Below are 15,992 nucleotides of genomic sequence, written 5' to 3' on the forward strand. Positions count from 1 at the left end.
CCCTTTGAGTAGGGATGGCACAAAGCCTTTTCCACGTGCCTCCCTCACCGGGCCGTGGTCTCCCTGCACAGCATCACCGCCATGGTTGCCTGCCTGAAGCCTCCCTCCATCACCTCCCCATCCCTGGACCTGGTGGTTTCAGTTCTGTACTCAGTGTTGCCTCCAGCAGTGAAACCCTCATCTACAGCACGAGGAACAAGGAGCTACAGGAGGCACTGAGGATGTTATTCTAATATACAGCATTTCCCCACCAATGAGGTACCTGCACATCTTCCTCACATATACCCGGGCAAAGGCAGAAACACCTTTGTTCATGTATTTCAAAATTGCCTTTCAATCTTTGCAATATTATTCCAATTAAAGTATTTTTTCATCTCACTTCTATCTCACTTCTTCTAACTTTTATTTATTTATTTATTTATTTATTTTTAACCCAGAGACCTCATGTACAGGTGCTGATAAGCTCTTGGTAATTAACGAAATAAAGGAACCAGCAGGTAGTCATTTTCAGTGACTCTTCCTTCTCATGATTTCTCTTCAGGTACAGCAGAGGTTGTGGGATTGAAGAGCCCAGCTGCAATGTGGAGGAAAAGCAGAGATGTGGCTGAGGGACTCCAAGTATTTTCTGTATTAGTCTGTACCAAAAAGTTCTCCTAGGCCTCTGAATTCAGTAAAAGAGATCAAGCATGAGAAGAGCACGTACTGAGAGGAAGGCCATGAAAAGCCACCAGGACAAGGGCCATTTTCCGCCCCTGCAGGGGACTGAGCCTGGGCAAGGCCCAGCTTGGGAAGCAGCCCTGTCGGACGTTCTTGGTGGGCAGTGAGCTGGGCAGAAGACAGCCATGTGCCCTGGCAGCACAGGAGGGAAGGCTGAGGGGCACCTCACCGCAGCCTGCCAGGAGCTGCAGGGACATCAGGGAGAGCCCAGGGCCAGGCTCTGCCCCGTGGTGCACAGGGAGCCCTCCTCCTACCACGCAGTGTACGGTGGCTACAGCAGAGAGGACCCCCAGCCAGCCCCTGCATGGGGCTCTGCCACCCGCCTCACCCCGGCCCTCTCCAGCGCCCTCCTCGCTGCTCTCTGATGCACGCCAGCACCTCCCTGTGCGTGCCGGCCAGCACATCTGCTGAGGGCCAGTGCGGCTGCTGCAGGGGCAGGGAGCTCAGCATGGCCCTTGCAGCCCCCTGCCCTGCGCCTGCCCCTCCCCTTGCCCTCGGCCCCGGCCTTGTCTCTGCTGGTAGGAGCGCTCTTGGCATGTGCTTCCTGGCCTCCCCTCGCCTGCGCACAGCTGCTGCCCACTCAGGCTGCTGGCACAAACGTGTCCTCACAATCAGCACCACCCCTTGGGCTGCTTCTCCTGGCCTCCCCCAGCTACTGCCTTGGCTCCTTGTCTCTGCTGGGCCCCACCTTCCACACCCAAATGCGTCCCTTGGCTGTCAGCTCCCTCTCTCCTGCCCTGTGGGGTGACAGGGCCAGGGTGGGACAGGTTACCTTTAATTGATACAGTTTTGTGTATTTGCATTGGTGATGGCACAAAAAGACAGCTCCTTCAGCAGTGATGTACATCCTTCGTCATGTTAGGACACAACTCAACGTCTTTCACTCTGCTTTATCTCACAGATGAACTGGATTAGGTCTCCTTGATTACTCTGAGGCACAATGCAGTGCTTTTTGCCTTCTGACACTCCAGCACAATATGTGTGACTTTCCCTTACTCTGCGCATTGGCCTGAGAGGTCATTTCACTCTTTTCGCATTCAAAACCTCAGCTGGACAGGGACCATTTCCAAAGTGGGGCAAGCTGATGGGTTCTGGCTCAGCCATTTGAAGCGTGCTATACTCCAGATTTTCAGCCTGAATTTCCTAAAGATGAATCAGGAAGGTAAATGGATGTTCAAGTGTCTCGTAGGAATAAGTGGTGTCATAGGTTAAGTAGGAATAAGAATATCATGAGTTTCCAAAGGCCATTTCAAATCTAGGTTAGTCCCAGGAACCCACAGAAGAAGGGGTTTGTCTTTGAAGGGGTTTCCTGTTCTGGGCTGGGCTGCAGTTACAGGGACAAAGACCACTGCTGGCAGTGGAGGTGCCCTGGGAACTCCACCTGGCTCCACCTCATTTTCCCAAAGGGCTCCGGTCTCCTGCAGGTCTTTTCTGACATCTGCTGGTCCAGGGAAGTGCCTCAAACACAACGGGGCCACAGGAGGTTTTCCCTGGTAATCCTTATGGTCAGACAGCAAAGCTCTGCCTCAATACCCAGTAATTTTTTTAGTACTTATCTAATAAAGCAACTACTCATCAATCCAAATGATTCAATCCCTTCCGTTAAATGCCTCACGTGATGTCTAATTTCTATCATGAAGAAATATGCATTTTTAGGATATATGTTCATTTCAGGAGAAGAAATACTGGTGTTCACCCGTACTTGCTTTGTCATCGCTTTGTCTATCATGGTGTGCTCCCTCATCTTCCAGGCACAAAACCCATCTTGATTACACAGACCCTGCTGAATGTCCCCTTTCCAGCAACCTGTCTGGACCTATGCACTTCCCATGGTTCTCCTGCTTTGCCCTCCCTTTACTCTTTGATCATTCAGACCGCTCTCACCAACCCAGTTGCTGCTTTGAGTTTCAGTGAGTTCCAGCTCACCCATTTCTCAGCAGTCTGTCTACTGGTTTCCTTAGCAAGAAACTCATCGTTTCTCATTGAATTAGTATGACTTGGATTAATATTAACACAATTATTTTAAATTTCCTATTAATCAGTGTAAAATACATCATGTACAGTCATCCCTTTGGGAAGGTAAACTTCACTGGAGGGAAAAAAATGAGGAACTTGAACTTTGGTTTTTTTCATTTGTTTGTTTGTTTTGTTTTCTTTTGAAAATTGCAGCATGATTTCCTGTTTTTTTTTTTTGGTTTTTTTTTTTTTTTTTACATAGGAAAAACCCTCTTCCAACCTAAGCAGGGCTTTAAAGGAGTAACCGTAGACCAATATCTATAAGAAAATGATGCTCTAAGCTGAAATGCAAAAATATTCAGCCTTTAAAATGAGGAAAGATTTCTATTAGATGCTCTTTGAAATCTTCCTCCTTAACTACACCATGGAAGCTCTCCTATTAGCTCTGCAAGTCTTGAAGACGTGAAGGAAACTGTGGGAGATGTATGGCTGCCTAGGACTTTCTCTGTTTTCATGAGTTCCATGTTGTATTTTGGTGCTCAGTCAATGAAGATCAGGTACTGAGAGGAGAATGATGCAACTGCTTGAGAAAGTAAAGTCAGAAGGAAAAGTTGAAGTGACTTGGAGTATTAATGGGCCCCACTGAGGGCTCTTACTAACAAAGCCTCCCCAGGGACTTGTTAGGGCAGATCATTGGAGGCCATGATTCCAGACAGGCAAAGCGCTGTGCTGAGAAAAGTCTTGGTTGGTTTTGGGGAAGCAGAAGGGCCAAGGCCTGACCCCAGCCACTGGGAGGGGAGATCCTGCACCCCCACGTCTGCCTCAGGGCTCTTCTTGGGGTCTGTATGATGTGGTGGGCAGTGTGATGCCACGACAAGAACTTCATTAGGACACCTCCCCACCCCTGCACAGGGTATCAAGGAAGCAAAGAGGCCCATTGCAATGACTATATCTCGTCTCCTCAGAAGCTCTAGCCAAAGGGACAAAAATGTCAGGGCTGTTGGGGCCTTCCATTCTTGCCAGCACCCTCTGCCTTCTCCTCTGCAGGCTTTCCTATGCTGTTCCAGACTTTCCCCCATTTCCTTGAAGTCTGCAGACACCCATCTCTGTCCACCACCTTGCTCTCATCCAGGACTTTCCATCATCTCACCCATGTCTTGTCAACCCTCACCAGCTATTCCTTAAAACACAAAGCCATGGTCTGATTACAGACACTCTTTGGGTGACATATGGCACCACAGCACGACCCTTTGAGGGACATTTCTTTCTGCTCGTGGCCAGTGACAACCTTCCAAGGGGCCAGTGCCACCCTTCCAAGGTACACTTTGTGGCACTTTTTTCTCTCCTGCTCTTTCCTACTACCAAAGAAAGGTCCATCAGGGTGGAAACCACTCCTGAAGTAGGCATCCCAACCCATCAGGCTCCTTGCGGCCTGTCAGCCAAGCAGACAGAAGTCACCTCACCAGCATCTTCCAAGGCCTGGGCCTGCTGCTGGCCTTGCAGCTTCTTGGCTAGACACAGCCAAGCCTTGGGCCTCCTGCTGTCCAGTCCTGGACTCGAGCAGAAGGGACAGGACAACCCCTGTGTGGGCCTTCTTTGTGTCTGGGTCCTCCTGGGGATGGAGGCAGAGGGGATCCCACAGGCAGCATGCCAAGCAGGGGCCTTCTGCTGGCCTAGCAGGGCCACTGGCAGATGTCAGCCCCAAAGTGCACATCCCAGGGAGAAGCCAAGGGTGACCTGCCACCTCCAGACACAAGGCACCTCACAGTCCCTTTGCGTGACACGTTCCTGCTGCTGCCCTATCAGCTGCAGAGACAGAAGTGACCTCCCAGTCACTGCCCCAGTCCCATTCCTCCTGCTGGGGCAGGAGATCCTGAGGCAGAGCTGACCTCTCTAGTCTCTTTGGGACTAGGGCTCACCGTTCTGGGTTAGAAATTTAGCAAATGTGTTTTTCAGCTTAGGGTGTCAGGTCTGTGTCTAGGTTATGGGCAAGCTTTGTGGAACAGTTTTTTGTTCTACATCTGCCTAGAAGCCTAGGTTTAATAGAGGATTTTAATGCCAGTGTTCAGGGCAGGGATTAGGGTGAGCATAAGAATAAAGGCAAGTCTCAGTCTTTAGTGGCAAAACCAGTTGTTCTCTGGATACCCAGTACCCTGAGCTGGTGGAAGTGGATGGGGGGAAGGTGTGGCCCTCACTATCCACAAGGAAATGGTTTGCAACCTGCTACAGCACTTGGATGTACGCAAATCGATGGGGCCAGATGGGATCCACCCGAGGGTACTGAGAGAACTGGCGGAGGAGCTCCTCAGGAGATCCTGAGGCAGAGCTGACCTCTCTCTAGACTTCTCGGTACCTGTTTTTCACTTTCTGGGTTAGAGATTAAGCAGAGTTTTAGTGGGAGTGTTTGGTGTTCTGCTTTTGGTGTCAGGTCTGTGGTTAATGTATTGACTAGCTCTGCGGCTTAGGGTTTTATTTGGGTCTGCCAAGAAGTCTAGGGTTAAACAGAGCATTTTAATGCTAGTGTTAAGGGAGGGCATTAGGGTTAGCAAGAGAGAAAGTGGATTCCTGTCAGAGTGCTGGAGTAGCATTTAGGTTGAGGGATTAAAATTCCTGGTTCAAGTAAGGTAAGGGCCATACGTGACTGTTTTAAGACGGTGTTACCACAGCATCTACATTACATGAACCCTCTTAGCTCTATGAAATCACACGTTTCTGCTGGCCAAGCTCTTCTTCCCACCCCAAAATCTCACATCTCTCTTGTCCAGGCTGCTCCTGACCTCCCCATATCTTATTTGGGTCAACTTTCTGATGACATTCTTGATCCCAGAGTATCTGTCTCACCTCTGTTGGCTACTCTAGTCTTGAGACAGAAGTGTCATTGTAGTCAGGAGGGAAAAGGACACAAGATCTTTAGGAGCATCCTGCACAATGTGTCCATCAGCTCTGCACCTCCACAAAATTACACTGCAGCTCCTGTGCACAGCGCAGCAGGGCTGGGGGCTCTGACCGCAGGTGGCACGGAGCAGGAGAGAAGAAGAGAGGGCTTGGAGGCAGTTGGCAGTGGCAGGATGCTGAGAGCTGCCTCCAGGAGAAATCTGCACAGCCCTTGACAAGGGAGGTCTCTGGCTGCAGGGCCATGCAGCTGCACGTCCTGGTAGGGTCTCCTGCTGGGTCTTGTTGCTGGGAGGGCAGTGGGCAATGCAGTAGGCTTTGGGAGTCCTGCTGGGTTACACTGCGAGGTGAGGCAGTCTGGCAGAAGCCCCTCGGGGTGCCCTAAGCCAGGTGCCCCCGGTCAGCCCAGAGCACCCTGCCCTGCCTGGCCAGGCCGGGCTCTCTGCCAGCTGCCCCGGAGCTCGTGCAGCCATGGAAAGAAGAGAAGCTCCCAAGCTCCCCCTGGCTTGCTGTGGCCCTTCTTCCTCAGCAGAATTCTCCTCTTCCTTCTCAGGGAAACACTTGAATGGGATGACAGTGCAGCTCAGAGAGGGGTGACACAAGGCAGCTGAGAACAGGACAGGTGGACAGAAGGGCTCTTCTCGGTCTTCATAATGGACACTCCCATAAAATATCAGCAGGAGTGTACAGGAAATGTGAGGGCATTCAAACATCCAATACCTATCCTAAGCGTTACGGGGGCTACTGGGATAAAATAAAGCAAACAAAATCCCTACAGCTCAGCTCTGCGTTCAGATGAGTTGTTTGCAACAACCGACAAGTGGAATGGAGTTGAGTTTCCCCCATGTTCCTGTTTCCCTCCTGCTGCACAGCAGGAAGGACTCCTCTGGAGCCCACAGCAGCCCCTGCTCCCAGTGCCACTCTCAGCCAGCACCAGCCGCAGCTCAAGCAGGAGAGCTGCAGAAAGGTTCTCCTGTAAAGAGACAGGCTTGGGCTGGGCTAGCTCTAAGACTTGCAAAAGTTTTCCTCAGAGAAGTCTGTACTAACTTTTTTCTGCCTTTTCCTCTCCAACAGACAGCTGTGTCCAAAGTCAGAAAATGCCCAACAGCAGCTCTGTGAGTGAGTTCCTCCTGCTGGCATTCGCAGACATGCGGGAGCTGCAGCTCCTGCACTTCGGGCTCTTCCTGGGCATCTACCTGGCTGCCCTCCTGGGCAACGGCCTCATCCTCACCGCCGTAGCCTGCGACCACCGCCTCCACACACCCATGTACTTCTTCCTCCTCAACCTCGCCCTCCTCGACCTGGGCTGCATCTCCACCACTCTCCCCAAAGCCATGGCCAATGCCCTCTGGGACACCAGGGCCATCTCCTATCAAGGATGTGCTTCTCAGGTCTTTTTCTTTCTCTTCTTTATAGCAGGAGAATATTCCCTTCTCACCGTCATGTCCTACGACCGCTACGTTGCCATCTGCAAGCCCCTGCACTACGGGAGCCTCGTGGGCAGCAGAGCTTGTGCCCAGATGGCAGCAGCTGCCTGGGGCAGTGGCTTTCTCAATGCTGTCCTGCACACGGCCACTACATTTTCCCTGCCCCTCTGCCAAGGCAATGAGCTTGATCAGTTCTTCTGTGAGCTTCCTCAGATCCTCAAGCTCTCCTGCTCAGAGTCATTCCTCAGGGAGATTGGGCTTATTGTTGTTAGTGCCTGCTTAGCATTTGGTTGCTTTGTTTTCATTGTGCTGTCCTACATGCAGATTTTCAGGGCGGTGCTGAGGATGCCCTCTGAGCAGGGCCGGCACAAAGTCTTTTCCACGTGCCTCCCTCACCTGGCCGTGGTCTCCCTATTTATCAGTACTGGCATGTTTGCCTACCTGAAGCCCCCCTCCATCTCCTCCCCATCCCTGGACCTGGTTGTGGCAGTTCTGTACTCGGTGGTTCCTGCTGCCATGAACCCCCTCATCTACAGCATGAGAAACAAGGAGCTCAAGGATGAATAGAAGAAACTCTTTGGATACATGCGTCTTCATCATTAATACTGGGCGCAAAGTCCTAAGAGAACACTTTCATCTTTTTTTTTTTTTTCTTTTTTTCTGAATAAGTGTTAGAACGGTCTTACTTTACTTTTATACTATTTTCTGAACTTTGTGATTTTCATTCAGTAATGATCTACTTGCTATCCTATGTGTGTATCATCCTATTTTATTTTTGAACCAAGTATCTCATGTACTTCTGGAAGTGGGCTTCCCGCTTAGATAAAGACAAAAAAGAGTCGAGCAGAAATGCATTGGTCCCAGCTTCCATCCCTTCCCATCTTTTCTGGAGCTGGGGGAGCAGCCTCAGCACACAGGAGGGGCTCAGGGCCCAGAGCCCAGCTGCCACAGGGAGGAGCAGCCCCGCTGGCCCTCGCGGCTGCCCCTCACTGCCCGCTGGGCTCTGCCTCTCTGCTGCCTTCGGGTCGGGGCTGCTGCTTCCCTGGAGCCATGGCCATGGCCAGCAGCAGGACGTGGCCTTTTCACTGCTGCTCCCTTTGCTTCCACATTGTGCTTCTTGTATTTGGATAAGCCCTGAGATCTCATGTGTGTTGGTGACAGTCCTCTTATCCCTACATTGGCATATCTTCAATGTCTCTGCATGCCTCTTGCAAACCTGGTTTCAGGAATACACCCAAGGAGCTGCTTCCTGAACAGACCTCTTGCTTTTCTGGGCCTCACAATGGATCAGAACCCCAGAGTGATCAGTGAAGGACACAGGGCTGGACTGCGAGCTGCCTTCTTGCTTGCCTATGGCCCAGCAAACAACAACTGGCCTTTGAATTATCTGCCTGGTACTGTCCCAGTGGTGCTGGGTCTGATGGCAAATGGCATCCTGGAGAGGAATCTGGATCTGCTCTGTGCCTGGGCCAGGCCTCTTGTGCTGGCCTGGGGAGCGGGGCTGGCCCTGCGGGGCACAGGCACTCTGTGCTGGGGATGTCCCAGGCACGAGAGCAGGGCTCCTGCAGCTTCACGGCCCTCCATCTCCTGAGCCGTGGCTGGCCCCAGCGCGGGGGCTGCTGGGGAGGCCCAGAGCCGCCTTTGTGCCAGCAGCTGCGGTGCCTTGCGAGGGGCTGGGGCTGTGCTGGCCGTGCCCAGAGCCCTGCAGCAGCCTGCGGTGGGCACTGGCCTGGGGCCAGCCCAGCCTGGGCTGCTGGGCTGGGGAGAGGTCCGGGAGGTGGGGAGAGGTGGGCAGGGGCTGGTCTGGGCTGGGCAGTGCCCGGCAGAGGGCAGCAGCAGCGTCAGGGAGCGGTGGCAGCATGCAGGGGAGGGCTCCCAGCAGGGCTTGGTGCTGCAGAGCCAGGGCTGGGGAAGGGAGCCCAGAGCTGCAGGGGCAGGGGACACGAGGCTGCTCGGGGCCCTTGCTGGCCTGGGCAGAGCAGGAAGGGGGCCCAGGGCATTCGTCCCCTCACCGCAGCCTGCCACGACCAGCACAGCCCTCACGGAGCGTCCAGGGCCAGGCTCTGCCCCGTGGTGCGCAGGGAGAGGGCAAAGCCTCTCTGAAAAAGAGGCTGAAACCGAAAAAGGTCCCTCCGCTGCCCCGTGGTGTGACAGGGCCAGGGTGGGACAGCTGACCTTTATTTGATATAGTTCTTGTGTAATTTGCATTGGTGATGGCACAAAAAGACAGCTCCTTCACCAGTGATGTACATCCTTCTTCATGTTAGGACACAACTCAACGTCCTTCACTCTGCTTTATCTCACAGATGAACTGGATTAGGTCTCCTTGATTACTCTGAGGCACAGTGCAATGCTTTTTGCCTTCTGCTACTCCAGCACAATATGTGTGACTTTCCCTTACTCTGTGCATTGACCTGACAGGTCATTTCACATTTTTCACTTTCAAAACCTTAGGTAGACAGGGACAGTTTCCAAAGTGGGACAAGCTGATGGGTTCTGGCTCAGCCATTTGAAACATGCTATACTGGAGTTTTTCAGCCAGTTTGCTAAACATGACCCAGGAAGGTAAATGGAAGTGTCTCGTAGGAATAAGGGGTATCATGGGTTAAGTAGGAATAAGAATATCATGGGATTCCAATGGCCATTTCAAATCTAGGTCAGTCCCAGGAACCCACAGAAGAAGGGGATTGTCTCTGAAGGGGTTTCCTGTTCTGGGCTGGGCTGCAGTTACAGGGACAAAGACCACTGCTGGCAGTGGAGGTGCCCGGGGAACTCCACCTGGCTCCACCTGATTTTCCCAAAGGGCTCTGGTCTCCTGCAGGTCTTTTCTGACATCTGCTGGTCCAGGGAAGTGCCTCAAACACCACGGGGCCACAGGAGGTTTTCCCTGGTTATGCTTATGATCAGACAGCAAAGTTCTGCCCGAATACCCAGTTATTTCTTTAGTACTCAATTAATAAAGCAACTACTCCTCAGCCCAAATGATTCAACCCCTTCCGTTAAATGTCTCACATGAATGGTAATTTCTATCATGAAGAAATGCTAACTTCCATGACCTATATTCAGCAGAGGAGAAGAAATACTGGTGTTCACCTGTACTTGCATTGTCATTGCTTTGTCTATAATGGTGTGCTCCCTCATTTTACAGGTAAAAGACCAACTTCATTACACAGACGCTGCTGGATGTCCCCTTTCCAGCTGCCTCTCTGGACCTATGCACTCCCCATGGGTTCTCCTGCTTTGCCCTCCCCTTACTCTTGGATCATTCAGACCGCTCTCACCAACCCAGTTGCTGCTTTGAATTTCAGTGAGCTCCAGGTCGCCCATCTCTCAGCAGTCTGTCTACTGGTTTCCTTAGCAAGAAACTCATCATTTCTCATTGTATTAGTATGATATGGATTAATATTAACACTATGATTTTAAATTTCCTATTAATCGGTATAAAATATATCCTGTACAGTCATTCTTATGGGAAGGATAACATCACTGGAGGAAACAAAATGAGGAACTTGAACTTTGTGTTTTTTTTCTTGTTTTTTTTTTTTTTTTTCAAATTGCAGCATGATTTCCTGCTGTTTGTTTTTAAATACGAAAAGCCCTCCTCTTCCTAAGCAGGGCTCCAAAGGAGTAACCCTAGACCACTATCTATAGGAAAATGATGGTCCAAAGTGAAATGCAACAAAATTCAGCCTTTAAAATGAGGAAAGGTTTTCTATTAGATGCTCTTTGAAATCTTCCTCCTTAACTACACCATGAAAGCTCTCCAATTAGCTGCACAAGTCTTGAAGACTTGAAGAAAATTATGGGAGAGATATGTCTGCTTAGGACGTTCTGCATTTTAATGAGTTCCACGGTGTATTTTGGTGCTGAGTCAGTGAAACTTGGGTACTGAGAGGAGAATGATGCAACTGCTTGAGAAAGTAAAGTCAGAAGGAAAAGTTGAAGTGACTTGGAGTATTAATGGGCCCCACTGAGGGCTGTTCCTAACAAAGCCTCCCCAGGGACTTGTTAGGGCAGGTAACTGGAGGCCATGATTGCAGACAGGCAAAGCGCTGTGCTGAGAAAAGTCTTGGTTGGTTTTGGTGAAGCAGAAGGGCCAAGGCCTGACCCCAGCCCCTGGGAGGGGAGATCCTGCACCCCCACGTCTGGCTCAGGGCTCTTCTTGGAGTCTGTATGATGTGGTGGGCAGTGTGATGCCACGACAAGAACTTCATTAGGACACCTCCCCACCCCTGCACAGGGTATCAAGGAAGCAAAGAGGCCCCATTGCAATGACTCTATCTCGTCTCCTCAGAAGCTCTAGCCAAAGGGACAAAAACGTCAGGGCTGTTGGGGCCTTCCCTTCTTGACAGCACCCTCTGCCTTCTCCTCTGCAGGCTTTCCTCTGCTGTCCCACACTTTGCCCTATTTCCTTGAAGTCTGCAGACACCCATCTCTGTCCACCACCTTGCTCTCATCCCAGCATTTCCATAATCGCACCCATGTCTCGTCAACCCTCATCAGCTGTTCCTTGATGAACACAAAGCCTGGGTCTGATCATAGACTCTCTTTCAGTGACCTCTGTCACCACAGCACGACCCTTTGAGGGATATTTCTTCCTCCTTGTGGCTAGTGCCACCCTTCCAAGCTGCACCCTGTGGCAGATTTTTCTCTCCTGCTCTTTCCTACTACCAAAGAAAGCTCCATCAGGGTGGAAACCACTCCTGAAGCAGGCATCCCAACCCATCAGGCTCCTTGCGGCCTGTCAGCCAAGCACACAGAAGTCACCTCAGCAGCATCTCCCAAGGCCTGGGCCTGCTGCTGGCCTTGCAGCTTCTTGGCTAGACACAGCCAAGCCTTGTGCCTCCTGCTGTCCAGTCCTGGACTCAAGCAGAAGGGACAGGACAAGCCCTCTGCGGGCCTTCTTTCTGTCTGGGTCCTCCTGGGCATGGAGGCAGAGGGGATCCCACAGGCAGCATGCCAAGCAGGGGCCTTCTGCTGGCCTAGCAGGGCCACTGGCAGATGTCAGCCCCAAAGTGCACATCCCAGGGAGAAGCCAAGGGTGACCTGCCACCTCCAGACACAAGGCACCTCACAGTCCCTTTGCGTGACACGTTCCTGCTGCTGCCCTATCAGCTGCAGAGACAGAAGTGACCTCCCAGTCACTGCCCCAGTCCCATTCCTCCTGCTGGGGCAGGAGATCCTGAGGCAGAGCTGACCTCTCTAGTCTCTTTGGGACTAGGGCTCACCGTTCTGGGTTAGAAATTTAGCAAATGTGTTTTTCAGCTTAGGGTGTCAGGTCTGTGTCTAGGTTATGGGCAAGCTTTGTGGAACAGTTTTTTGTTCTACATCTGCCTAGAAGCCTAGGTTTAATAGAGGATTTTAATGCCAGTGTTCAGGGCAGGGATTAGGGTGAGCATAAGAATAAAGGCAAGTCTCAGTCTTTAGTGGCAAAACCAGTTGTTCTCTGGATACCCAGTACCCTGAGCTGGTGGAAGTGGATGGGGGGAAGGTGTGGCCCTCACTATCCACAAGGAAATGGTTTGCAACCTGCTACAGCACTTGGATGTACGCAAATCGATGGGGCCAGATGGGATCCACCCGAGGGTACTGAGAGAACTGGCGGAGGAGCTCCTCAGGAGATCCTGAGGCAGAGCTGACCTCTCTCTAGACTTCTCGGTACCTGTTTTTCACTTTCTGGGTTAGAGATTAAGCAAAGTTTTAGTGGGAGTGTTTGCTGATCTGCTTGTGGTGTCAGGTTAAGGTATGTAGTGTCGTTAACTTGTGGACAAGCTCTATGGTTTAGGGTTTTTTAGGTCTACCAAGAAGTCTAGGTTTAAAGAGACCATTTTAATGTTAGCGTTAAGGGAAGGCATTAGGGTTAGCAAGAGAGAAAATGGATTCCTTTCAGAGTATTGGAGTAGCATTTAGGTTTAGGTATTAAAATTCCTGGTTCAAGTAAAGTAAGGGACATACGTGACTGTTCTAAGTCAGTGTTACCTCAGCATCTACATTACATGAACCCTCTAACCTCTATGAAATCATTAATTTCTGCTGGCCAAGCTCTTCTTCCCACCCCAAAATCTCACATCTCTCTTGTCCAGGCTGCTCCTGACCTCCCCATATCTTACTGGGATCAGCTTTCGGATGACATTCTTGATCCCAGAGTATCTGTCTCACCTCTGTTGGTTACTCTGTTTTTGAGAAGGAAGTGGCGTTGTTGTCAGGATGGAAAAGGGCACAAAGGTCTTTAGGATCATCCTCCACAACGTGCCCATCAGCTCTGCACCTCCACAAAACTGCGCTTCCTACCTACAAGTTTTGTTTCCAGAATGGCTTCTATGGCCCTGGGTTCCTTTTCCCAGGCCCTCAGGCATGGTTTTGTTTCGGATGTACAGGGATGGAATAAGGAAAGCCAAGGCACGGATGGAACTGAGCTTGGGAGGGGATGCAAAGAATAAAAGGAAGAGATTCTATAGATACATGGCTCAGAAAAGAAAGGCCAAGGATATTGTACCCCCTCTGATGGATGAGAAGGGTGAACTGGTAATGACAGACATGGAGAAGGCTGAGGGACTCAGCGATGTCTTCTCCTCAGTCTTCACTGCCAGTCAGGCTTCCCAAGTCTTTCATTTCCCTGAACCCAGAGATGGAGGTTGCGGAGCAAAGTCCCACCTGCTGGAAGTGAAGAGCAGGTTCGAGACCACCTGATGAAACTAAACACGTACAAGTCTATGGGGCCTTATGACATGCACCCCAGGTCCTGAGGGAACTGGCTGATGTAGTTGCCAAGCCTTTCTCCATCATATTTGAAGAATCCTGGCAGTCGGGTGAAGTCTCTGGTGACTGGGAAAAGGGAAACATCACTCCCTTTTTGATTAAGGGTAGAAAGGAGGACCCAGGGAACTACAGAATGGTGAAGCTCACCTCTGTGCCTGGCAAGATCATGGAAAAGATCCTCCTGGAATCAATGTCAAGGCACATGCAAGACAAAGAAGTGATCCGAGACAGCCAGTATGGCTTCACCAAAGGGTAAATCGTGCCAGACCGATCTGGTGGCTTTCTACAATGGAGTGACCATGTCAGATGACAAGGGAAGACCGACCGATGTCATCTAATTGGACTTCTGTAAGACCTTTGACACAGTCCCACATGACATCCTGGTCTCCAAGTCAGAGAGACGCAATTGGTGGGCGCACCATTCAGTGGATAAGGTCAGAACCACAGAGTGGCGATCAATGGATCTAAATCGAAGTGGAGGGTCGTGACAAGTGCTTTACGTCAGGGGTCAATCCTGGGACCAGTACTGTTTGATATCTTCATCAACGACATAGACAGCGGCATTGAGTGCAGATGACACCAAGCTGAGTGGTGGAGTTGATACTATAGAAGGAAGGGGTACCATCCAAGGGGTCCTGGACAGGCTTGAGAAATGGGCCCATGTGATCCTAACGATGTTTAGGAAGTCCAAGTGCAAGGTGCTGCACCTGGGCCAGGGAAATCCCAGACATGGGGATAGGCTGGGAGAAGAACTCATTGAGAGCAGCCCTGCAGAGAAGGACTTGGGAGTTCTGCTGCATGAAATGCTCAACATGAGCCAGCAGTGAGCACATACAGCCCAGAAGGCCAAGTGCATCCTGGGCTGCATCAAGAGAGGAGTGGGCAGCAGGTGGAGGCAGGTGATTGTCCCCCTCTGCTCTGCACTTGTGAGGCCCCACTTGGAGTCCTGCATCCAGGTCTGGAGCCCCCAGCACAAGAAGGGTGTGGGCTGTTAGAGTGGGTCCAGAGGGAGGCCACGAAGATGATCAAGGGGCTGGAGTACCTCTCCTATGAAGAAAGGCTGAGAGAGCTGGGGCTGTTCAGCCTACCAGGTGAGAAGGCTCCGGGGTGACGTCATTGCAGATTTTCAATACTTAAAGGGGCCTTATAAAAGGGATGGAGAAGGACTCTTTACTCAGGTAGATCATGGCAGGACAAGGGGAAATGGTTTTAAATTAAAAGGGGAGATTTCTATTAGAGGTTAGAAGGAAATTTTTCACTCAGAGGATACTGAGGCACTGGAACAGGTTTTCCACAGAGGTATTGGATGCCCCATCCCTGCAGGTCTTCAAGAGCAAGTTAGATGAAGTCCTGAGCAACCATGATCTTCTGGGAGGTGTCACTGCCTTTGGTAGGGGGGTTGGAACCAGATGATCTTTGAGGTCCTTTCCAGCCCAGGCCATTCTGTGATTCCATGATCATATGACTGGTTAAAAATAATTTTAAAACTTGTTATGCAGGAGGACAAGAATAACATTATTTCTATCAATATAAAATTTTGTTAAAATATTAATAAAAATATACTTAAAGAAAACACTCTATCATTTTCACAAAAAAAAAAAAACAGCTAGTCCTGTTAGGATAATTTCTAATATTACATTCTGATAATAAGTATAATGACAAAAATTATATGTTAATAATGACAATAATGAAGTCATTATTTATGATGAAGAAGCATGTATAGAAATATTTTCCTCACTGCATCTTTCAGCTCCAGGTTCCTCATGCTGTAGATGAGGGGGTTCAGTGCTGGAGGCACCACCGAGTACAGAACTGCCACCACCAGGTTCAGCGATTGGGAGGTGACGGAGGGAGGCTTCAGGTAGGCAAACAAGCCAGTGCTAACAGCCATAGAGACCTACTGCCAGGTGAGGGAGGCACGTGGAAAAGGATTTGTGCCGGCCCTGCTCAGAGGGCATCCTCAGCACGGCCCTGAAAATCTGCACATAGGACAACACAATGAAAACAAAACAACTAAAGACTAAAGAAACACTAAACACAAGTGCCCCAACTTCCCTGAGGTAGGCGTCTGAGCAGGAGAGCTTGAGGATCTGGGGGATTTCACAGAAGAACTGGTCCACAGCATTGTCCTGGTTCCAGTTAGGACAGAGTTAATTTTCCTCCTAGTAGCTGGTAGGGTGCTCTGTTTTGGATTAGGATGAGAAAAGCGCTGATAACATGCTGATGTTTTAATTGTTGCAG

The 15,992-nt window shown here is 50.6% G+C and overlaps 1 protein-coding gene across 1 annotated transcript; it reads left to right on the top strand.

Moving 5' to 3' along the window:
- Positions 1–6,434: 6,434 nt before the first annotated feature.
- On the top strand, positions 6,435–9,345 carry LOC310890644 (olfactory receptor 14C36-like). Its single transcript, XM_083852956.1, has one exon. The coding sequence runs from the start codon at positions 6,663–6,665 to the stop codon at positions 7,557–7,559; it is 897 nt and encodes a 298-aa protein (XP_083709082.1). The 5' UTR covers positions 6,435–6,662; the 3' UTR covers positions 7,560–9,345.
- The last annotated feature ends 6,647 nt before the right edge of the window (positions 9,346–15,992 follow it).

The sequence above is a fragment of the Anser anser genome, assembly GCF_964211835.1.
Source record: "Anser anser genome assembly, contig: HAP1_SCAFFOLD_32, whole genome shotgun sequence".
Classification (NCBI taxonomy): Eukaryota; Metazoa; Chordata; class Aves; order Anseriformes; family Anatidae; genus Anser; species Anser anser.